Source organism: Genypterus blacodes, unplaced genomic scaffold, assembly GCF_046128005.1.
Source record: "Genypterus blacodes isolate CSIRO-AG114 ecotype Tasmania unplaced genomic scaffold, CSIRO-AGI_Gbla_v1 ptg000021l_1, whole genome shotgun sequence".
In the NCBI taxonomy this organism is placed as follows: Eukaryota; Metazoa; Chordata; class Actinopteri; order Ophidiiformes; family Ophidiidae; genus Genypterus; species Genypterus blacodes.
In genome coordinates this window covers 2,318,981-2,343,642 of record NW_027466834.1, presented here as the reverse complement: position 1 = coordinate 2,343,642, position 24,662 = coordinate 2,318,981, and the positions used below count along the sequence as shown (strand labels likewise).

Genomic DNA, 24,662 nt, shown 5'->3' with positions numbered 1-24,662 from the left:
TCTGGGTCTTACATGAACTTTATTGAATAAAAAGGTGAACTCTGTCGAAAGCCAACAATCAGTGTCTCAAACCTACAGTAGTCGAAACTTTACACAAATATCTGTCCTGATCTGTAATCTTGGTCGTGTTCGCAAACAAAAAAACGTGCTGTGCTGCTTGAGTCATAGTTAGACCGCAAAGTACTCTAACATGATATCAACTCTTCATTACAGGTCATCTCTCTCATAGAACCTACATGATAAAACAATAAGGCACTTTGCTCGACAAACTCAAACTTCTCAGACTGTGAACACTTGAGGCTCCAGTTAACAGAAGTGTTTGATAACCAGCAGAGCCCAGCACACACACTCTAGGTATGTATGGGCTGTACACAACAGTCATACAAACAAACATTGACAACCTAAAGACAGGTTTTTGATGTGTGGGAATGGGAACACTAGGAATTCAATACAAGCAGTTGGGAGTATTTGCAGTCCAACCAAGTGCTGCCCCCTACAGCCCAAAGGCAGTAGCTGTACATTCAGCTTACAATCTTTCAATTGGAATATCCTGATAAAATAAAAGCATTGGTAACAATTTGTTCATTTAGGAAGCGTTTATTAGGTATTATAACTAGTTTGCGACTCTTAAACAAGTATACAAGTCTTACAAATACGAAATGTATATAAAAACGATCAACATACAAAGAAAACACAGGGAACGCTTTTGTTGAATTTACAGTACAGAACTGTACGAATGGACGGCTGCCGACCTGGATGGGAAATTTAGGATTTTAAAGTGGGATTCCAATCTGAAACCTGGAGGATCCATAAAAATATTTGTCATTATTTCTCATCCTTCAGAAACCCTCATCAGGATGGAATCTGAAAACTAATTCAGCAAGAAAGGTCACAAATGTTATTCATACTTCCAATAAAAGGAACAAAATCTAGGAACATTTTGTTTAACAATTCACTGCGCAGATGCTTTAGAAACATTTGGCCTTAAAAATATGCACCTGCTTCCAAACTAAACTTGATGTTGATGTTGCAGACTTTGTGTTGGCCAGTAACGATGTTTGAAAGAAAATAAGTCAAGGGAACACAAGACTGGTTTGTATGCGGTGAGTCTCCTGCCATACTGCCAGAATACATTTGCCTCTTACAACCCTGTTTTGCCTTCATTTTGGTCTTGATTCTTCATCGGTACGGAAATTAAACATTGCTCATGTCAAATGGCTGAATCGCTTTAAGTCGGTAGAACAAAACCGACACTGAACGTTCACTGGATGATGTGACGACAGAGGGCCATCAGGTATCCCCCATCTTTACTATCGGACAGGCAGACAGAATGACGACAACCTCTCGGCTCTTCTCACCGTCTTCCCTTTGCTATGGAGAAGGATGAGAGACGACCAGAATGCCTCTTGGGAACAAAGACGCAGCGAACCAAAGTCTATCAAGAGTGAAATTAAACATCTCTAAAATAGAAATCAAGAACAATCATTCTGCCTAGACAATTACCGTTTTACACTCCAGGATGTCCAGAAAAGAAAGAGGAACAAAAACTGCGTCGGCATCCTAGCTCGACAGCGGACTGGTGCAGCAATGGAAAAAATGATGGGTGGCGGGGGAAAGTGGTGATGTTGAGGTTATGTAGAAAGACAGGAGGCTAAAGGGACATTCTGCAACCCAGTTACTTCGGAGCTTTCTGCTCCCATCTTCAACACACAGGCGGGTTTGCATCCCTACAGGCTGCAGTGTGCTTCATCAATCCCACAAAGTGTCTGTACCTGTTTTTATAACTATCCACTTCTCTCCATGAAGCGCAGACAGTGTAGAAAGAGAGATTTGTTCCTCAGTAATCTTTACAGCTGTGTCTGGTGAAGCATACTGTCGCCTGTACAATACTCTCTCATCGCCGTTGCTCCTTTGCTTCCTGACTTCCATTCTCTCTCTCAGCGGTGAAGCCATCACCCTCCCTGTGGCCGGCCAAGCAACACACTCATCCAGGGGGTGAAGTTGTCCCAGGCCGTTTCGGGAGAATCCCTCTTTGACCTCCAAAATGTTTGCAGAAAAAAAAAAAAATGTGACTTATGATGAGCATCTTAGAAGAATCAATCCTCTTCTGCGCTGCACTTTCATTGAAGGACTAGTGGTTGACCAAACCCTGCAGCATCATCATGAGGCGCCGTGCCCTCTTAGAGATGGGACTGTGGGGGTCCTGCTGCAGGAAGGCAAAGAGCTTCGGTCTGACCTGGGATAAAACGGCAGATATGTGGTCTCGGGTCAGGGGGTCGCTGTGGTCCAGATTCATCACAGCGTCCTCTAGGTAGCTGGAGAGAGAGAGCGAGAGACTTCAGATTAAAGGACAAGCTCAGGCTGTAACATTGAGAGAGGCAGACATTTAGCAGGTATGAGCAGGAAACAAAGCATGAAGCAGACGTACAGGATGTGAGCTTACATGTATGCACAGCCTTCACCATGAGACAGAGGTAACAGAAGGACACAAAGTGAAGCTAGAACAACTCTCGTTTCCATTTTATGGAGCAAAAAGGGGCTAGATGAAAGTTGCTACATGTCAACAACTCATTCACAGAACACAGAAAACTCCAGATCTTAATTTGTTTAAGTGCAAAAGCCGTAAGAGAATAACAATGCAAATTAAGTAGTTTTTAACTGCTCATGCGAACACTTCTATTACGAACTAAGCTTGTAAAACTAAAAATACATGCTCTTCTCCATGAAAAACACCATAAACTGAATGTTAAACTGCCGATTTTACATCACAACCCAGGATAATTAGCCACCTGAAAGATAAATAAAAAACAAATAATTTCACCTGTCAAAGAAAACACAATGCTGTTAGTGTTTGAACAAAGGAGAAGAAGTAGTGATAGTTTTACATTGTTTGTTCACTGGGAAATTGTTCATCTATCTACTTATCTACCCAAGACTCAAGATATAAACCAGATACAACTAAAATGCAGGAAATAGGCTGTATACTATAGGAACAAAATAGATTCCCTTACATGCAGACAGCAAACTAAAACCATTTCAACATATAACAAGATTATTTGAAATTCTACACCCTCCACCATGTGTGTGCGTTTGTTGGAAGGAGGCTGATCCACTGTATACAGGCTTGTACCACCAACGGTCAGATTCTGGCTTTTGTACCATCTGTACAATGATCCATCCTTTGGGATAATGTTCAAATAATATATTCTTACTTGCAGTCAATCAATAATAGATCAATTGTGGCAACAGCTGGCAGAGAAAAATCCACTTTCAGGGTCTTAACTGTCACAGAACGTGTCCTTGATCAGCCTCTCTGGCAGGCAGCTCAATGTATTTGCACTCAGATCTCAGTGCAGGAATCAAATTTGCTTCTTTGACTGACCGACATCGAACTCCTTGCTTAAACAATTCTGTTCTGTTTCGGTGAGAGGCTTATGTGTCTTGATCCGGCGGCGCTTCATCTATTTCGCCTCTCCTTACCTCAGTGTTTGTGTTTTTACAGTTTTAATGACCTTTCACTGGCCTCAAGCCAGACACACCACAGACACGCATATCTGTCAACTCGCAGTAACACTGCCAATGCAGCCTTTAAAGAAAAAACTCCATGTCCTTTCACTACACTACAATACACCTAGTTTAATTACAGGCATCCTACACAATACATTGTGTCGCACGCACAAGCTCACAGACGTGTGTGCATCTCTTTAGACAGCTTACATTTCCTTTCTAAGACCGCTAATGACCCTGAAAATTGGCCCACAGTTTGGGGGGATGATATCAACATCTCTCTGAGTTCTCTCTAAAAAGGTACTCATTTCTTTTGTGGATTGTTCAGACACTATGAGAAGTAGAACAACAATGACCTTTACCTTCTGTAAAGCATTAAAATGCACATGCCAAACCTCTTGATGCAAAGCCGAAGAGGAATATGTATGTACATGAGCACAAGCTGTCTGAAAACCCATTACAACATGTATTTTCTCTCACATGACATTAGTCGGACTCTATTTTGGGTAACAATGAAAATAAGATTTATCTTTTTTTTAATGTGCGTCCACCACATTCCCAAACTGCTCTCAGCCATCCATCTGACTATTATTGCACTCTGTCTTTGGATTGAACCAAACCCTGCTGCCCCCATCTCGCCCTCCAGATGGTGCAGAGTGGCACCACCGGGAATGATATTTGCAGCAGCAGGCAGGTGCAATGTAAACGCAGGAGCAGACAGGTGATATGGACCCTGCGTGAAGCTGTAAAGGGAATTGGCTCCGATAAAGAAGTGGGGGGTAGACGAGTAGGAGGGGAGGCGGGATGGTAAAACTGAGGAGAGAAAAGAATATAAAGAGAGCAGGGCAGGGGCTCTCTGAGGGGACACGTTAACATGTCGTGAGTAGAAGTGAGAACCCAAGCAGAAAAGATACTTACAAAAAAAACTAGGATAGAACAAGAAGAGTAAGAGTAAGTACAGGACAAAAGGAACAGACGATGGAGAGCATCCTAAAAATTGCACTGCTGTTCACAGGACCGTCTGTGCTCCCCAAGCAGCCAGGGCTGCTACATGGCTGCAGACAGGGCGGGGGGATGGGGGGCGGGGTCAGCACTTTAGCACCGCTGGACACTCTGGAGACTCAAAATAATTGAGATCCGATGCAAATGTGATGGGGAGGAAAGGTTTCTGTACAAATGCACTAACTGATCAGGGGGAGCTCAGGCTGGAAAGGTGCTCAGTGCTAATGCAAATGTTTGTGTTCACCTTTTTAAGTTAAGCAACTCAGGATTAAAACATTTCAAAGGACAAACTGGCGAGTTTGAAATGTTCAAAGGTCATCAATTTAATGGAACTTTTAGAAATTTTACCAGTGCGGCTTACTTAACGGGGAGACCAAGGACACGAAGGAACCCACAGTAATATGAGAAACTTTTCTGCATTTTTATATGTATATGATATTACAGTTACCAACTAATTCATAGTAATTAATTCATGGTGATTGTGTGGCGGACATGAAAACTGCCCAAGTGGCTGAGATTTAGATCAAGTTTTAGATTACACAAAACATAAAAAAGGAATCAAAGAATATAATTGAAGTAGAAGGGCACTCAGAGGACTTAGCCTCACCAAGGCTGAACAAGTATAGACTAAATATACACTGGCTAAAGAGAGAGAAATGAATTCATAAGATTGAGATCTTTTTCTATTACTATTAATGATTCCCATGTCAAAACCACTTGCATGCTAATAGATAAGTTTCATCTCAACTCCACAGTAGTGTCAGTTGCATGCCAGATCTGAATCCTTACATGGATCTGGACTTGATGGCACTTATTGATTGTCTAACATGAGAAAAAAATAAAAACAGTCCCACTCACATATTACTTTTCAGGTAACTGACACAAAAAATTCATATGAAGCCCCACCAGCTTTGACATTAATTAGATCTAATGATATCCGAGACATTTGGGAAAAGTGTGTAATACATCTTCATCAGGCAACTACAGAATGTTCCCTTGTGTGTCGAATCTTGGCTGTGTTTGTTTGTTTGTTTGTTTTGCTTTAATTACCCAGTTAAAGGGAGACGGTGCACTGAAAGTTCACATACTGAAAATCTCCGAAAATCTTCAAATTGAGAAGGTGATGTCGTTATTATGTAAATGAGCACTTGCATGTGAAATTATCTGTTGGCCAATCGTTTGTGTTCCAAAGTAAGAACTTCCTTTTCCTCACCTGATTTTCAGCTCGGAGTGGGTTGCCAGGTTAGAGGAGAGCTGCTGGATAAGCGACAGCAGCACAGGCTGGCTGAGAGGGCAGGGGTGCTGACCAAACACCTGCTGGGAGTCTATGGTCTCACACACATACAGGACCAAGTTCAGGTCTGTTGCTGACAAAGCCTGGTAAGAAAGACAGAAACACGTTCAGAGCATTCTACTACATTTATATGTAGGGGGGGGATCTTGTAATGTTGTGGTTATGGTTGTATTCAGATTACAAAATTTTATGAACATTTGATTTGCTCAGCTTCAGCATCTACAAGCAGGATTGATCACATCCATCTGTAGCGCTCCTCTAACAGAAGGGAAACTTACACCAACATAAAATACATAACTTGTATATTACATTTGAAAATGGAATGGAGAAATATAATTCAAATTGTAGCCATATTTCTATTCATGTCAAACTTTTAAATTATAGCTGATGACTTAATCAGCGGCGTACTTAAAAGCATGGACAGTGAGGGGAAGAAAACAAAGAGAGGTAGGGGGTCAGGGGAGAAAGCTAAATCATAGAAAAAACTAGAAGAGAAATTTAGAGAAGTTCAGGCATGATGTTTGTTATTAGAGAGAGCGAACACGAGCCTATCTGTCAGCAGCATTAGAAAGAGCTGCAAGTGGGACTGCACACAGCAGTAGCCAGATATTGGCATGTTGGGTCTTGTAGTCCTGGTGGCTCTGCCTGTGTTTGCTTGAGTCCATGTATTTGGACAATTTGTGTCTGCAATGACACGGCAGTGTTTTTTCATGCTAGTGGTGGCGTCTGTGCGTTGTGTGTTACCTGCTGGAAAGCCTGGTTGAGCTGGCCCTGCTGAAGAAGCTGCAGTATGTTGGCTTGCTGCGTCTGGTAATCTAGGTGTGCTGTAGGAACGGGTGTGCTGGCTGCAGACCTCATAGCCTGCATGATGCTGGAGGTGACCGCTGCCTGCTGCTCCTTCATTGCCAGACTCACTACTGTTTTGACAATGCGCTGAACATGGCTAAGAATAGAATCTTGCAAACTGTGAGGAAAAAAGGGATATAATAGTTGTAACACAAAGGTTATCTTCCATATCAAATTCATTTTTAACCATAATTTTGCTTCTGTTGGTTTAGTCAGGCCATGTAGGTGCTCAGTTTGCCTGCGTTTACTCAAATCATAGTTAGTCTTTCCAGATTTCCTAGCCAGCTGTTGTCATTCCCTTTTCAAGATGTTTAACTTTTTAGAAATCAAGTTTGCCAACTTCTTTCTCACTGCTCCACCCCCGACAAATCTATAAACTCCAGAGGATGTGAAATTAATTGCAAAGGGAACAAGAGGCTCAATCGAATTTATGTTCTTACATTAGCCCAAGGATTAAGCTTTGCTTGTTTTTACTCTCCAATCCATTATACATTTGCTCAATAAGCAGTGAATAAAGCCAAGACTGCTGGCATAGGCATCCGATGCCATGCATATCTGATATTCCAACTGTCTCCTTGGAATGTCAATCAATGCAATTAGATCAATCACTGGAGGTAGCGTCAATCAACAGCAGGATTCTTTTTGAACAGAACTTCAAAGTGAGTGCTCAGAGTATTGGGTGTACATGATCATGAAACTGGTCATTACATCCAGTAAGAGCAACAAACAACGCTCGCTTGCTCTGTCATTATGAACATGCGTCTACGCTGGTCATTGTTAGGAGCATAGTTTGATTTATTTGCACAACAAATGACGATTGCTCAGTGTCGAATCACTTTCTTCTAAATGTGCATAGAGGTTACACTAAACTAGCTTCCTAATCACAAGTAACCGATATTGTGATCAATGAGGATACATACTTTCCCACCATCATCTGGATCTGGTGCTGCACCTCAGTCTGGACGCTAGTTGTGATGTTACTGGCCAGCTGATCAGTGGACCTCTGGAAGCCGTCAATCATCTGCTGGAGTTGGCCAATCATGGGGTCTCGTGCCTCCAGATCTTTCTGGTTTTTGTTCTTAATGTGGGTCTCTAGTTGCTGGATGTCTACAGGAATCAAGTTCAATACATGCAAACAAGCATAAATAGTAGTAAAGGTCACTAATACTTTAAGCTGTCAGATTAAATAGCGGTTAAATTGCACACAGGACAATTGCAGAGTTAGAAATGACTGGGTACATTACACCCATACAATCTAACACGGTACCATAAAAGGTATCAGTTCATCTATATAGTAATATATATGGTAATTTTGAGACTATAGTTCATCGAGCCATTTAATTAGTCAGTATCATATTGTAAAGTGTTTTCCCAAATGGTGCACCACCAATACATACATGAGCAGAACACAATGTTAGAGACAATATTTTACAGCCCAATCTGTCAAAATTAACTCTGGCCTTAAAAAAAACAAAACATCTCTCTGACAGTGTAATCAAACAAGTGCACATATACACCAGCACACACTAGAAATTAGCTGAAGACCCAGAACAACATCTAATAGGAAGTGCAGATGTTAATGTACCTAAGTACTACATGGTCCATATTTGCAGAACTGAAAACTGTCTGCAACTCTTGAATGTCCTTGTGAGTGTAATTTAAATTGGAATATTTTACAAGTCTGCACACCTAGTCGTACTCGACTGCAGGCAAAATACCTACCATTTCCCCTTTGTGCACATTAAATCATCCTTGCTAAATGCTTAAAATGATGCAGTTGCCAGCTTCCAGAGGTGTGCTGAAGTACATCTCCTCTGAACAAACACAGTGGGCCTAGGGTCGTATTCTCAGTACGTTTGATTAATGAGTTAGCAGGATTTAATTGTTGACAATTTGGCAGGTTCCTGGATCTCCTGGTTCTTCTAGGCACTTGTTGGAGTTGTTGTCACAGCAACAGGCCCACAACACCAAACCTGCTCAGGAGCAGGCTTATTCGATGTAAACAGGATTAGATCACAGCTTGAACAGTTCAACGACTCGGCCCGATTCCAGTCATGGCTGCTCCATTTCTAAGAGAACAACTAATTGACATTGATGCAATAATAATAAGGGCGTTTCAAATTAGTAAATCATTTCAATGAGGTTCCTCTTACAGATACTAATACTGTAGAAAGGTACCACTGCAGTCATGAAGAAGTCTTTTATTTCACCTTTCTTCCTAGTAGCTTTGAAGAAAACAAAGTTTAGCCAATTGTGAGCCTATTACTATTACTAGTCTTTTAATTATATTGATATTAATGGAAAGTAAAGTAAGGTATACCGATTTGTAGAACATTTATGCATGTAACCTTTTCCGAGGTCCTGTGTGCTACTACTTACTCTGACATAGGGAATACTGAGGACAGAGAGGACAAGATCACCTCTCCCACATCTCCATCGACCAATTACTTACTGATCATGGTTTATATCCAGTATACAGCCTTCTCAATGAACACAGGAACACTTAATTGGCCTAGATAATTAAATCCAGCCCTTCTTATCAACTTTTCACATGCCATTGAAGAACCGCAATGTCCTGGTTGTTAGGAGATCCAGCATAACTCAATTGATCTTGTTGGTGTTGGTGTTGCATTCCACCGAGAATACGCCCCAGGCCGTCACATCACAAATGCTGGCCCTGAGCTAATGATTTAATTACATTTGAGATAAACCGGCCTTGATCTCTGGAACAAGGGCAACACACTCAGAAACAGCCAACACTGAACAAGCATCACCACAAAGAATTGTTACACATACCTGGCTTGGAGTAACTAAACATCCATCTAAAGATAATCCTTGTTTCTTTGTTCATAAACATGTACTTCTCAGTTAAGAAGATTCACATGTTTGTTATGTGTCGAAATTCAATATCTGAGAAACACCTGCAAGGATGTTTCTCTCAAACAGAACATGTGAACCACATGTAAAATGTACTACACCCAAAGGTGGAAGGAACCATTTTAATGCATGCTAATACTGCTATCTGAAATCCAAATTTGTTGCGTGGGCAGCAACACAATGATTAACTTTGACCTTGTGTTGTAATTACAGCACACTGCCCAGATGTGTGTCCTGATTACCTTTTTGCCAACATGTTACACTCAGATTTGATGAAGTTCCATGTGCGGGTTCACTTACATTCTTGTGTGCCCTGCTTGAAGCTGTCGTTGATTTGTACAAACATCGACTGACACCCTCTCTCGAAAACGGGCAGCACGATGCTCTGAAATGCATCTTTATAGGCTGCCTGGATGGGCCCTTGCATTGCTTCAGCTGCTGCACGTCCGATCGCATCTGTCGTATTCTGGAAAGCAGTGCGACAAGAGAGGATTGAAAAGAAGACATGGTTTTAAAATGTTAAGCTCAAGAGCCACAATTGAGGCAACCTGAAGACTTATGGACTAAACAATGTTTATTTACAACTCAACACAGTGTACAAAGATAATTATGTGCTTCCTCTGCATATAAGGGAGAACTATGCATGCAGATGGGCAACGCAAACCAGCCACCTACCTTTGATTTGACCACCTTGCTCACATTATCCTTCAGAGAAATCTCCACAGCAGCAAGTTTAGCAGAAACAGTGTTGTTCAGTTGACCCGTCACTGGCTCCAGGCTCTTAGCTATAGCTGGAGAGAAGAAGAGATGTGATGAAGTTAAGACTGCATGAGTGGAAACAGGAAGAAACTCTGTTCAACACATTTGGTGTCACTGGAAAGTTCAGAGAGAAAAAGATGAAGTTGAGCCGCCCTCAATTGGTGGAGACAAGCTTTCAACGGGGGGTCAATGGGCTTTGAGCAGGACATAATAGAGCTTTCAAAGCGATATAAAAAAATCCATCATGTGGGAGGTGAACTGTAATATCAAGGGGAAGTGAGCAGTGATCTGTGGCTTCTAGAATTTAACCTTCATAGTTGAGAACATAGGTGAGTTAACAATCAGGAATAGGTGAGCAAATCTATTTTGGAAACAAATTTCAATGGAAGGTGCAAACCTTCATGATGTTGAGAGCTTTGAGGACAAATAGCTTTCAGTGTGAGCAAAAGAGAGTTTGGTGGTGGAGGGCAGCAAAAAAACAAGTGCAACCAAGTTCAGACTGTATGTTAGTTTGGCAATGGCAGGGGCCAAGCATCAGCTTTTCAATGGTAACACGGTCTACATAAAGAGTGGCTTACTCACAGAAAGGCAATAGAGAGGAATTTCTCACTTCTTCTCTTAGGATTTCTTCATCTTTTAAGATTTATATATCTTTATAATAGTTAAACACTGCACACTCTGCATCAAGAGGTTTGACTGATCCATCTGTGTCTCGCGTAATTTTGTTAACTAGACCTAATGTGTGTCATGTGTTCTTACTCTGTGGGACTGTCTTCTTCATCTCGTCTCTGATGACTCTGTCCATTCTGTTGGATAAGGCCGAGCTGAGGGTCTGGCTGAGCTGCTGGCCGAGGTGTTCCTGGAGCTGCTGCTGTTGATTGCGACTCTCTGCCAGCATCCGCTCAAGCCTTCGCTCTGAGGTCATAAAAGGTCAAGGCTCCAAAGATACAATGCATTGATCACTGCTATCTTGTGTATTGCAATGGTAATTCTACACAGATTTCTCCTAAAGGAGATCCAATCTCAATAAAAAAACGCTGTCCTGTAAATGCAGCGTTCTGTTAGTTTAACAAACAAATGAAACAATTTTACCCTATCAAAACATAGTTTGACTTAAAATGGTGTATTATACTTTCCTAGAAATAATTTAAAGCACAAATTTAAATGGAGCCTCTGTCCCAATGTGATCTTCTGTTCAAGTGTTACCAAAATGTAATAGTCATCATCCACCTACAGTATGTAACCTCTATACCAGCTTATCCTGTTTAAGCACAGGGAGTCATTGGTTGAGAGGAGGGGTCCACCCTGGACATGTCACAAGTGTATTACAGGGCTACCTCATAGACCCACACAAGGGCCAATTTCCAATTCCTCTTATTAACAAATTGTTGAGTACCGAAGATAAATATGAGGGATACGTTCTTGTTCCTGGTGATTGGCCAAGGCACGGTCTACTTGGGCCATTATGGAGCTCTGCATGGCTTCGATCTGTACACGGAGGTCCACTAGCTCCCTCTGCTGGCCACGCAACAGCATGAACAACTCTTCTTGCACCTCTGCGTTCACCTGTGTGGAAAAATATAAACCAACCAGTTAAAGCAATTGAAGTGATTTGTTTCCAAAGCAATGTTGAGGACAATTCATTTAAAAATACAAATTATCTTTAATATTTTGCGTTCAACTACCACCATTGTGGTAATTAACATATGTATAAAGTAGGGCTGGGCAAGTTAATGCGTTATTATCTTGTTAACGCATTAATTAAGTACTGCCGACAATTTTTTCGCGCATTTACACAGTTGCACACTGGCCATTAGGGTTGTGGAGGGCACACACACACACACACACGCACACGCACACACACACACACACACACACACACACACACACACACACACACACACAAGAAATTACCTCCACATCCAGTCTTCGTCCAATTTTCACATTAAAAAAAATCATATCTCAATCAATCTTCACCGTCGCCCAGCACTAGTATAAAGAGTATGTCCAAGAAGCAAAGACTGTGGTTGCTTACCTGACTAGAGTCCATTTGCCTGGACAGTGAGGAGTCACTGAAAGGGATGAGAGACAATGTGTTATCTTTCCCTGTAACACTCAAATCAAGGAATCACAGTTCACATAAGATGAAATCTTTCACAACTCAAAGTTACCATAACACTTGGTTTATAGATTTCAATGTCAATTTTCAATTGAGACAGTGACTGTGACCTTGCAGACTACACAATTATATGCACTTTAAATCTCAATGGAATTGGCATAAGTCCAGTATTGTTAGTCCGTGTAACACACATACATTATTCAATTATAACTGGATTTATTCAGGCATGTAAATGAAGGCCTCGCCTCATGTTGCAATTATACAATGTATACTCAGAGAGGGTCAGAATCCTCCTGAATCCATTCCTGTCAACATGGCTTTAACACATTTCTGCCTTAAATTGCTGTACTGAGTGATGTGCTGAGGACTCAGCTCTAGCAACATCATTTCAGTTACATCAACAAGTTTTTTTGTCCCCGTGTTGTGTGTTCTCTGTAGGCAGGCAGTAGCTCAGTGGGTAGTGCTTCTGCTTGGGAACCGGAGGGTTGCCGGTTCGAGCCCCTGCCGAGGTGCTCCTGAGCAAGGCACCGAACCCTCAATTGCTCCCCCCTCTGCGAAGGGTGGTAATGTAATGTAAGTCGCTTTGGATAAAAGCGTCTGCCAAATGATCGTAATGTAATGTAATGTAATGGAAAGAGCCCACAGGGACTCAAGCACTGACAAAAGCAACAATTACCCAGACTATCCATATAGCTTTAGTTCCTAACTTTAATTCAATTATGCTTAATTAACTTGTCATATTTGACAGGCGGCTCAGTCATTTGTCAGTTTTGTTTACTCTGTCACTTAAAGCAGAGAGAGATTTGCAGTGGAAATCAATGTCAAACAGCCAATAGCCAAATGCCTACAATCTGCTCAAACCAAAAAAAGGTTGAATGAAAAAAAATAGCTAGTAAATTGCTATAGTTTAAGAGCTTGATTTAAATTCCCCAGATTAGCCAAACATTCCAGATTTATTCCTGCCAAGGACAATTACTTTGATAGGGTGAGAGCCTTTTAACCAACTCATAATTAAATTGTTGGAACAAGTATTTCAGTTCCAGTCTACCACAACTTAGTTAAGCTTCCCTCGCAGGGACATGATGACCCAATCTCATTATCCTGAATTGTTCTCTCTTTGCTTCTTTGACTTGTTTTCATCTCTATAGCTCATACCAAATTATGTACCACACACCAATCTGTAACTGTGATAATTGTAACATGACAAATCAACGCACCCTTCTTCTTTCTTGCCCCTCCTCTTCAGTTTAGGTGAGTCTCGCGGTGAGGTCTTCCAGTCCTTCACAGGAAGTCTGTGAGAAGAGCGAGTACCACAATTTCCGGAGGGTGAGGCCAAGTTGGCCATCTCATCATCAGGGTCACTGGGACAAACACAGAAGCAAACAGTCACTCGACAGTTAACCCACGATGCATGAGCATGTGACATGTTTTACGTGCACAACGTTGTACTGCATTATTTCTTACTAATATGGAGAGTAAGACAACAAGTCTACCCGAAAGGAATTAGCTTGTTTGATTACACACTTCAAATGTTTAGAAAGTACTACATGTTAAAGAACTACAAATCACTTTGAATAAACAAATTGATGTTTACAATGAACAGTTCATAGTAAAAGTACAGTTTAATAGTAAAGGTTGCACGGTCCCAGCTACGTCCCCATGTCTGAACAAAAAAGTTGCTGTGGAAAAACTACCATCACCAGTAGGAATGAGCAAAAATAACAAAAATACAGCCGAGACCTTTCCTTTAAGATTGGAGCTGTTGCCTAAATAGAGGGCACTTCCAATTTCAGTGTGTGGACCATGTTTCATAATATTGACTGCCTAGACCAGGGGTGGCTAACCAGTGCAGCTCAAAGAGCTACAGTAAACAGCAACATTTCAAAGAGCCACACTGTTACCAGACCATCAATGGCATTAATTGGTTCAACATAACAAAACAGCCATAGAGAAGAGGTGACGGAGAATAAATCAAAATAGAGAAAATATATGAAAAAATACAATAATGTACATTCATATCTTCATACTGTAACCCGTAACCGTAACATTCATTGCTCCCGCAAACACTCTACGTGCCACCGGTCTCTCTCTCTCTCTCTCTCGCTCGTCCGCACACACACACATCGAGACGCAGCCACACGCTCTTATAGCGCAACTTAAAGACATCTCTCAGGATCGCATGATGACAAAATGTATATCAATAAATACTAAAATCAGACAGCTTCTTGTCTGTATTGCCAAATATAGCATATGCATTTTAGAATTTTACTATATGAAAATTCTATACACCAAGAGAAAAGTTTGTGAGCACTCGAGCTGGAGCCGAGCCGCCACCCCTGGCCTAGACACTAGACTTGAAATCAGATAACATGGAATGCATTTCAGAACAGAATAGAAGACAAATGTGTGTAGTGAGTGCACATGCGTGTTACCTTTGCTCAGCACTAGGGTCCCGATTGTCATTCTGTGACAGATAGGAGCGCCGATGGTAGGGTGAACTTGGGTGTCTGTCGTTCAGCTCCTCTCTTGAGCTACAACACAAGATGCAATGCAATTCAATTATTTATTTATTTTTTAAATTAGGTATTTTATAAAGCTAAAATGACTACAAACAAGAGTGTTCTTAAAGCTATCTTGAAGACATTCGTAGGAAATTATAATAGTATTTCAGAATAATTAGTAAAACTTTTGACATGGATGTGTCTGCTGATAAATATATTTGTGGAAGAAAGAAATTACCAGTCTCCAAGACCATTGTCCCTCAGACTGTTCCTAGTTTCCCTGGTGATGTCAGGCGCTGCAGGCCATGGTGTGTGGCTGACACTGCCATCGGAGGCCCCACCTCCAACCCCAGTGTTCTCCTGTGATAGTGCAATCTCTAGCAGGGATGGAGTGTGGCTGAGTCTCGGTTCTGGGTCCACTGCCCCACCCAAAGCCCCATCTGCACCTCCGAGCTCTGGCGGCAACAGGCTAAAAACAAATGTATTTGGTAAGAAATGTAAAACAAAATTACACAAGAACTTTGATATGATGACTAATGACTGCTGTTAACCCTTGTACCTGCTGTTGTTTGTTGAACGGGGTGAGGTGAGGAGGTGTAGAGCTGAAGCAGCAGAGGCCATGCTGTCTGTCTGGAGGGCTGAGAGAGGCAAAGGTTCCAAGTTGGACACCAGAGCACGCTGAAGCTGGGACGCAATCTCTGGCATGTCCTGGGATATGGCTGTTGAGACCGAGGAGATGACGTCAGGGGATCGAGCCCTGGTTGGTGAGGCTAGTGGTGGCAGCAATGCAGAATCCAAAACTTGTGGGGTGTCGAGACACAAAGGGCCGCTGGGGGACATCACAGTCTGGAGATCGAAAAGAAGAGAGTATTAATCAAAGTGAAAGTATGAAAAATGCTAAAGAGACACAGAGAGAACGTTTGGTCTCACCTGGATGTTGTCCAGGCCAGGCAGCAATACAGAAGCAGCTCTTGGGCTGCTGGTAGAAGCAGAGAGTGTGAGACTACTGCTGCTGTTGTTCTCTACCCTGTTCGGACTCTGACTGAGTTCTTCTACAGCTCTGCGTATAATAAGACAGACATTACGTGTTCAGAGATTGATGCTACCACAAGTGAGCAGAGAACAAACAGCAGGAAATTCTGTGAACACAGAAACATTCTATAAAGATTTTTCCTTTATAGGAAATTGACTAAGAATTTGTCAAATTCTTTTTAGGAGAAAGCAAGTTTAACTTTTTTTAATTGCCCACCTAATAGTAGAGTCAGAGTTGCTGCTCGTGGCAGTAACAATCGTCAGGCTGCTGGCACTACTGCCAGGAGAGGCTGGTACCTGGAGGAAGAAGGTAAGTATCTGTAAGAAAATTGTTCAGCTATGGACCAAAAAGGTTATGCATGTTGAGTGCCTATTAGCAGCACTCTCAAAGAGGAGGTATCATTATACGGCAAGGTGTTGCTAGGTGACTAATGAAAAACTGTTGGAAACACAATGGTCAATGGTTACCTTGACAACTTGGCAAATCGCATTCTGTAATTTAAATTGCTGATCTATATAGATGTAGGCATCAATTTTGAGACCTTACTGATGATAGGAAACAATATAAATAAGCTGAATGAGAATTCATACCGAAGTGCTTGGTGTCATGAAAGCATCAGGAGTCATCAACTTGGGCATCGTCCTGCTGCCTGTGCCTGAACCTATCAGGAAGTCAGTAGGAGCAGGAAGCGATGGGATCTTCCTTAGGTCATTTTGAGAGCCACTTCCTGACTCCTTGTCAGTAATTTGTTCTGTCAGATGGTCTGCAAAACCTGCTGGATAAAGAATTGAATGATGTAGTTCTTCATTTGCATGACAGTAGTTACGGTCCAATTTACACATTTTGACATGCCACTTTAAGGATAAGTACGACACATTTATGTTAGCTCATATCAGCACACTGTCGCAGAACCACAATTTCTTTAAATGTTAATTTATGGTTAAAGACCTGTGTAAAGGATGGGGAAGAAAACATGAGCACAAGGGTCAAGAGTCAGATAGAAAAGTGGAGACATTTATTTTAAATCACACATCTTCCACTATTACTGCAGTATCTTCTTTAAAGATAACCTGGTATCCTTAGAAGTGCCTAAAAAGCCCTATGTTCATCCTCAAACCTGACTTATCATGGTTTATGAAAAACTGAACAGTCTGAATAGTTATAGAAATAAATACATAAAGCAGCCTTCAAAATCATGAAGATCAGCAATGACTTGGCCAGTACTAAATATTCCTCAAGAATGTTATGTTCTGCTTTATGGCAGCTGCCAACGAGAATTAAACAATTATGATGCTGAACATGAAAGTGAGTGAGGTGCAGGTCAGCTTGCTCATGCAGGAGAGATGCACTACCATTTCCTCATATCCCATTAGCACTACCATTAGCACCATTAATGCGATAAAGCCTTTATCTGATGCAGTGAATTTGAGACTTACCAAAACCACCCTGAGAGTCCAAATGAGGCAAAAAGGCTGTTGAGTTGGAACCTAAATTGGGCTGGAACCAGATCTGGACATCCTGCAGAGACCTGAAAACATGTACAGATGAACACTTAAGACAAATACAAAGATATGACATAGCAACCACAATCAGTACACCTATTACATGATGAAACAGGTTTACTCAACATAAGCTTTGGCAAACTTAATACTAACAAAACAAGACAATGAACAGCCGATGGCAACTCACTTTGTGTGGACACAGTAAAGCTTTATCTGAATACCAGACTTGGATTCTGTCTGTCCTTGGCTGCCTTCTGGAAACAAGCAAACGCACACAAACACCACTAAGTTATGCTGTAACGCTTCAATCCTGCTTCATATTTGATCTTCCCCAGCTCTACTTTACTAGAAAACGTATCAATTCAAACAGGTTCTTTGGCATGACTTGGCCTGACCTGTGGTAATGCTTTCGCTTTCCTCCTCTGCAGGGAGGACCTCTGTGTGTCGTAGTCGACACTGGGTGACATCCCGGACCCCGAAGCTGAGCACAGGGTGTGTCAGCAGGAACTCCGACACAGCTGTGAAATGGGCATTGCCTTTCTCCAGGTCTTGCCGAAGCTCCATCACATAAAGGACCTGTTCAGGGAGAGGATGACATCAACATGGTTCTTTTGCTACACACAGGATCATCAACAGTTGTCAATTAAGTTATGGATATAGCTTTATCACACAAAATATGGATGACACAAGTTGAATAAAGATAACACAATAAGGTACATTTAATGTTATAATGCAACAATTATCAACACTGCATAGCTGTTTACACTCTGCTGACCTTCCTCTGTACATCAGTGAGGATGAGAAACTCGGCAGAGAGGTCCAGACTGGCCTTGAGACTTGGGAGAACCGATGAGTTGAACGGATCTGGAGAGAACCTAAGAGGAAAACACTATCTTTAGCATCTAAAAGGCCCAAAGTCACTTGATATGACTGTACTGTCACATATACATGATACCTTTTATTGTGGGGTACTGATATCATACACAAGTCAAATATTTAACAATAATATTAACCTATGGTGACAAAAGTTTAGATGTTGACTTGCCTTCAATTCAGCACTTATTACTCCCAAACAATACACACACACACACACAGATTCTGCCAATGACACACCGGAAGAAACAATTGCTTAAAGATGTATCCATAAGGAGAGTAGTAACCTGGTGGTCTGTAAACACGTCCAGGAAACGGTACACCATATCTTCAACTCCTGGTTCTGGTCTGCTCCCGTTATTAGGAAGCGCCAGAAGGGAACACTGCAAAGAGGGAAATAAATCAGAGGTGACAAATGCGAGAAGAGGGAGAAAGTAAATGAAGCTAATATCACACAGCACAGCCTCAGACAAACACAAGCATGTGAGCAATTACAGTTCTGTAAACGTGTACTAACTCAGGGTCCTGTTTCTTATGGTTGTCACAGAAAAGAAGGCAGGAGAGGGGACGACCTCCATGGGGCCGCAGTTCATGAAGACATCTAGAGAAGAGCAAAGCAGAGAAAACTGTGGAGTCGGGCAGATGGAGGAACATAAAAAGGTCATTAAGAGGAAGACTGCAACATGGACATGACTAGGGGTGGGGTGACGCGTCGACGTAAACCGACGACCCGACTACGTAAATACGTCGGTTTGCATAACCGTGCACCGACGGGTCATAATGACGTAAAGTGGGTGCACCAGGTGGAAGCATGCACGCAACCGGACAATAAGCTGCGGCGAAAAAAAGTCGGCTATTGTCCAAAGTGAAAGCATCGCGGAGCACATTGTCAATGCGGCAGAAGAGCCGGCTGATGTGCGGAAGCGCAAACTGACCTGCGTCAAAATCTTTGTTACATTTGTTTGTTTTCAAGAGAAGATGATATATTAATGAGATAAGTTTGATATTTATTTTGGGGGACATAACTGCTATATGGGTAATAAATATAATCTATAGATTAATCGACTAATCGAAAATATAATCTGTAGATAAGAAAATAATCGTTAGGTGCAGCCCTAGACATGACACTTGGTACTTTCTGCTTTGTTCATTTGCGTGATGAGGTGAGACTTACCAAAAAGATATAAAAAAAACTCTTTCTTAGTTACCTTGGCTTGTCCTGTGTTCCCTCTATGTATATCTGCCAGAACTTCACGGTACCATCATGACTTGCTGTGGCTAAAACAGTTCCATCTGGCGATAGGGCTCCTTCACTGACTCGCTGGTGAGAAGGGCATTAAACTATTTAACTAGGCACAGCTACTAATCCAAGAAAACAATCCAATCATTCTCATAACAGGCAAAACTGCTAATACAAAGTCAATCATCATGTATTTTGGTAAAAAGGTAACAATTCTATCCTATCAGGACATTTAAAATTTATTTTATGATGATATGATATTTGATACCACCCTTACCTGAGTGTGTCCTTTGATTGTTATCAGGCCATCCTTCAGGTCTGTGGCATCAATTGGCCAACTACTGTTGTTGGCTCTCAAGACATCTAGGTCCCACACCTCTGCCTACAGGGAGAGGAGGATACAGTCAGGGGAAGACAGGGAGCGTGGAATTCAGGAAGAGCAGAAGATAGTGGAGAGCAGGACTTGGAAGAACAACAGAGGGGAAGACTACACACAATCACACGTCCTTGTCAGGCTAGTCCTGCCTTTTAATCCTTTTAATTTTAAAAGACAGCAATGTTGCTGAATCTTACGGGTCCTGTTTTATTTGTTGCAGTTGCTGAAATACTAATCTATGCTTCAATTAAATTTTCAGTACTTTCAGTACTTTGTGATGCCTACTATAATTTTATTCTTTTATGAGTTTGTATGTAATTTGTGAAGTGTGCAGACTGTGGTGATATTGTACAAGAAGTGAGTAATGTTCCTGTCAAATGATCTATTTTCTGTTTCAGTGGAGTTGTCATTCTTCTGAAAACAATTCTGTGTCAACACAGTTACCCTGTCTTCGTGTAAAAGGGCCAAAGTCTGGCTGGCATCATCCTGGTTCTCCTCGTTGTCATCCGGAATAAACGGGCACCAGATGAGGCGACGATGGGAGTTCAATGGAGTCTCCTCTGGCCGTCGAATATGAACAACCACCTGATCTCTGTAGGGTATATTTGTTCAGGCAAATGGGGAAGACTGGTAGGAGTCGAAGGATTTGCCTCTGGCATTATTGTGACAAAACCGTAGTGATTGATATGGCAAGGGTGGCAAGGTCTGTGTGTGAGGCTGATAGGACAACAGTTGTAGTTATTTGTACCCCAAACTAAGGCAACTACTACACAGCAATAACCCGTTTGACATTTGAAATTCACAAAAACCAGTGAGGAGATAAGATCAACAAATACACACACAAACACCCCTTGTTCTCCCAAAACTTGTTACAAGTATGTATGAAATGTACTGTAGGGATACAGTATCTTGCCGCTGGTGCAGGTGAGCTGCCAGACCACCAGGTTGCCAGCTTCGTCTAAACAACCCAACAGAGATGAGTCGAGGTGTGCGAAAGCCAAGTCAGTGACAGCTCCAGTGAAGCCCTTCAACAGCGTACGTTCAGCACAAACCAAACTCAGGACACGGATCATGGCATGGTTGTTGGGTCCTCCTGAGGAAAGAGATGATGCAGTGTAAAGGAAAAGCAAGGAGTCCGGGCTACCACGGCAGTGAATACCGATCGTTTCTATGGAGCAACCACATACACTATCCTCCTGGTCTTGTTGAGTCAAAGCCCTTTGGGTAGAATATATTTGAAAACACAAAACACTGACCGATGGACAGTAGTGCATTACTGTGGTCACTTGAATCTGGACAAAGCTTCAATATTTTAGGTACTATTTGTATTATGCTTACATGGAAACTCCAAGACTCTTACCTCTGATTGCATAGGCCAAGAAGGAGTTGGACACAGCTATCAGTCTGCCATAATGATACTTGTGTTCCCAGTCGTACTTGGCAACAGGCTGGATTTTCACCTGCAGGGAACATTTAAACCATTAAAAAGACATAAATACAGTATGACCACAACAAATACGACGGTTGGAGCTTATCACCTGTAACAAAGCAGGCTCAAGATTTCATTCCCTGAGTCATCAGAGGATGCAAGTTTCAATCAAAACAACATCAACAGTGTGTGTGCCTCTGCACCTTCAAATCTATACGCCTGTCTTACGTTATTGCCGCTGTAAGTCTCCCAAATAATGCAAATGTTTTACAGTTAATGAACGGCAGCACTTCAAAGCTGATGACTTTACCTTGTTGCTGCCTCGAGCCTTGCTGTTGATGCTTGAGTCTTGACTTGCAACAATCTCCACGTTTTCAGAGATGATAGGGACACAGGTGGAACCGTCATCACCAGAAAGGCAGCTGAAGGTGCAGTGCATGGATTTAAGTACAACATGGATTTAGTTTTCTGTTAAAACATATGATGCTAACAAATACCATTCAGTTCAAGGGTAAGAGAGCCGGTGATAGTGCTTCATCTGTGACTCAGCCAACCTGATACACCCAAAATAAGATTGAAAATGGTTCCAGACATTTCATGGAAAAGCAACAGTAGCTTGCTAAAATGGTGCTGCTCTAGCTTCAGCTGGAGACAAAGTACACACCTGCATGTTGATTAATGCTGAACTGCACAACAGCTCTGAGAAAAAAGGGTCATGGTCTGCAAGGCTTTTCATAATTTATTTCAGGCTTAAAAGAGATATATGGATTGCAAATCTTATAGAAATGTGTAAGTTAAAATGCAAATCTCAGGGTGTAATGTACTAAGAGAGTGAGAGAGTCAGCCTTATTTTGTTGTTCAACCAGAAACTAAATGAAACTATACTCACATAATCTGGCATTCCTGAGTGCCCATGTCTGAGATGGGTCTGGTAGAGTCAGTCATGGCTGACTGATCACCGTCTCCTAGAAGACCTCCAATTCCCAATAACCCATTCAGCTCTCCATTGAAAGATGGTTTTCTCTGGCTGTCACTCGACTGTACATCTGAGGAAAGAAATTCCAAAAGATATACTGCAGGTCACTGGATGAAGATGGCACATTCACTCCTAATCTTGTCCTTTGTAAAATGAAGCGAGAGACTCTCTGACTCTGAGCTGGTGGTATGGTAACCCATGCAAAAGTCATGATTACGATAACAGTAGCTCATCACATTCAATGAAAACTTTCACGCTGCTGGCCCCCCTCGCCCCGGAGAAGGCTGTGTAAAGTATCCAAGTAACATGGGAGTGGTGATGTGTTGCTAGGCGCTGATTGCAACGCTACACAGAAGTAAAGAAGTTGTGTTTAGTTTCATTCAGGAAATTTCTACAGCCAAATCAGTGATATTGGTTGAAAAAACAAACAAAAAATGGTGAAATCCTGGGGAGACTAATTCCAGAATTACAGAAGAAGAAAACAACAAAAGTTAAGATGGTGAAGTTTCATTTTAATTTTCAGTCGTCCTATTTGAATTCAGTAATGCTGGTGGTGTTGAAGTGCACAATTTTAACTAACTTAGAATTCGAAAACCCCACACTTACACCATTGACAGCTGTGACATGCTCAGGCTGTTAAATTCATGATGTCATTAACTGGTGATGTCATTATCAACTGTAAAACGCTAGGTTAGTTCCATTTAACCAGTACAATATAATTTGGTAATGCCATCAATGCCAAAAAAAAGTAATGAAATGAAACATAACCTATGCAAATACTGGACTCCTGAACAATGTTTCTGGCAGGTGTGGAGGCAATTAGAGGAAAGGTGCCGATTGTAATGGCGCGCGCGCGCGCACACACACACACACACACAGTCTCCAATTACAGTAATAATGAGATGAGATTTGACTCACTCCAACCAGAACCCCACCATGTTGCAAACACCTTTACAAACACAGGAAAACGTGAAGAACAAGATACTCATTACTGTTGCATCTATTTTAAATAAATAAATGTTAACATGTTCACATTGTGCTATGCAGGCTTGTTGAAATGAGATGATTCCTTCTGAGCGTCTGTTCACATATCTATGAGCGGCACCAAGCACAGACATTAAGGTGTAGTTGTTGTTTCGACTTTGTTTCGGGGGGGAGATATAAGTTGAAAAACACGACAGAGGAGGGTAACGGTGTTACCTACCCGCCCCTGAATGGACTGAAAGCAATCGAAAAACGTCCAATTTGATGAGCCACCTTCTACGCAGTTCTGTGGGCTCAAGCTAATTCTTAATACGAGCCAAACAAATCAATGAGTCAGTGAGGCTCGTTTAAATTCCGAGGTAAACCATTCTGTATAAATTATACATACACTTAACTCTTTTTCGACACTTAGTACCATAATAGCGTTTGTTTTCTCTCTAGCTAAAAAAATGTGACTGACGCGTAACAGCGATGGGAATTTAGTTTGCTAACACCACTGACAATTCAAAGATTCTTGGCGGCTCCTTTTAATTCACTGTCTCACTTTCTGGCGCAACTCATACCATTTTGTTATCTTAAACCACTCATTATTTAGTCAAAATTTCACGCATTGGGGGCCTTTCGTTAAAGATAGCGCAGTTGCTAGTTAGGTTAGCATTTCACAGTCGCGCGCCGTCCGAGCTAACTTACCTAGCACCCATTAGCTTCGCGGCCTATAGTAGCGCAGCTGCGTTTCATTCCCTGTTCAACTTACCGGCGCTGTTCCCGGGTCGGTTCAGTTTAAGGATGTCCCGGAGATGCTGGGTCGCATCCTCGTTGTCTGTATTCGAATTGGAAGCCATGGATACGGGACGGGGAAACTGGGTGAATTTGTGGGGTAAATTAGTTTGATGCGATGTTGCTCCTTCTTTCACCAAGAGCAACCGTCTAAACTTCCGTCGGGTCCGGGCTGCACATTCCGACTCTACCGGTCAGGTCAATGGTTCCTACTTCCACCATTCCGCTGTCCGCGCCGTTCACTGACTGGCTTAAACCGGACTATGTGTGATGCAAAAATGGTTTAAAAAAATAATAAATAAATAAAAGTAAAAAAATGTGCTACTTTGAAGTACATCCAGAACATTGCTAAAATGATTAACCAATTATTTAAGAGTCAGCTAAATACAACTGCATATAGATGAAAATATATTCCTCAAAAGGTTATTTCACGAGTCCAATTGATATTAACTAGCATGATTCTACCCTAATTATGTACTCCATTAAAGCAGATATTCAAGTACTTGCCTGGTAAACTGGTGTAACCACATTGAAGAAATACAAGTTTAATGGGATAGCTTTTGAGTA

General features: G+C 41.7%; 1 protein-coding gene and 1 long non-coding RNA gene across 4 annotated transcripts in view; one reads left to right on the top strand and one right to left on the bottom strand.

Annotated features, from left to right (window-relative positions):
• Positions 1-24,282, bottom strand: edc4 (enhancer of mRNA decapping 4). Of its 3 annotated transcripts, none has more exons than XM_076142029.1 (30): positions 24,073-24,282; positions 22,248-22,404; positions 21,669-21,780; positions 21,290-21,389; positions 20,833-21,022; positions 20,374-20,521; positions 19,831-19,935; positions 19,522-19,634; positions 18,831-18,914; positions 18,601-18,696; positions 18,216-18,315; positions 17,836-18,016; positions 17,628-17,694; positions 17,375-17,466; positions 16,529-16,713; positions 16,155-16,234; positions 15,836-15,965; positions 15,465-15,751; positions 15,144-15,374; positions 14,837-14,935; positions 13,622-13,765; positions 12,321-12,357; positions 11,704-11,851; positions 11,045-11,200; positions 10,202-10,317; positions 9,827-9,992; positions 7,570-7,756; positions 6,548-6,767; positions 5,723-5,886; positions 1-2,315 (listed from the first exon to the last, which is right to left on the bottom strand). In XM_076142029.1, exons 1-30 carry the CDS (start codon positions 24,158-24,160, stop codon positions 2,132-2,134), a joined length of 4,167 nt encoding a protein of 1,388 aa, XP_075998144.1. In that variant the 5' UTR covers positions 24,161-24,282; the 3' UTR covers positions 1-2,131. The 3 variants fall into 3 exon arrangements, with proteins under 3 accessions (XP_075998144.1, XP_075998145.1, XP_075998146.1); XM_076142030.1 differs by having other exon boundaries at positions 15,836-15,884; XM_076142031.1 differs by having other exon boundaries at positions 15,836-15,881.
• Positions 12,848-24,662, top strand: part of LOC142991870 (uncharacterized) — a 271,893-nt gene continuing 260,078 nt past the window's right edge. Inside the window, exon 1 of the long non-coding RNA XR_012961000.1 lies at positions 12,848-13,019. This is a non-coding gene — a long non-coding RNA (uncharacterized LOC142991870). The remainder of the gene's footprint in view (positions 13,020-24,662) is intronic.

Bases quoted from the DNA above. Each gene is read 5' to 3' on its own strand.
- edc4 (XM_076142029.1), bottom strand. From the start codon at position 24,160: ATGGCTTCCAATTCGAATACAGACAACGAGGATGCGACCCAGCATCTC. The intron at 14,936-15,143 runs GTAATTTCTTTC...CTTGTGTTGTAG, and splicing joins GACAATGGTCTTGGAGACTG to CTCAAGAGAGGAGCTGAACG. The intron at 11,852-12,320 runs GTAAGCAACCAC...TTTTCCACACAG, and splicing joins GGCAAATGGACTCTAGTCAG to GTGAACGCAGAGGTGCAAGA.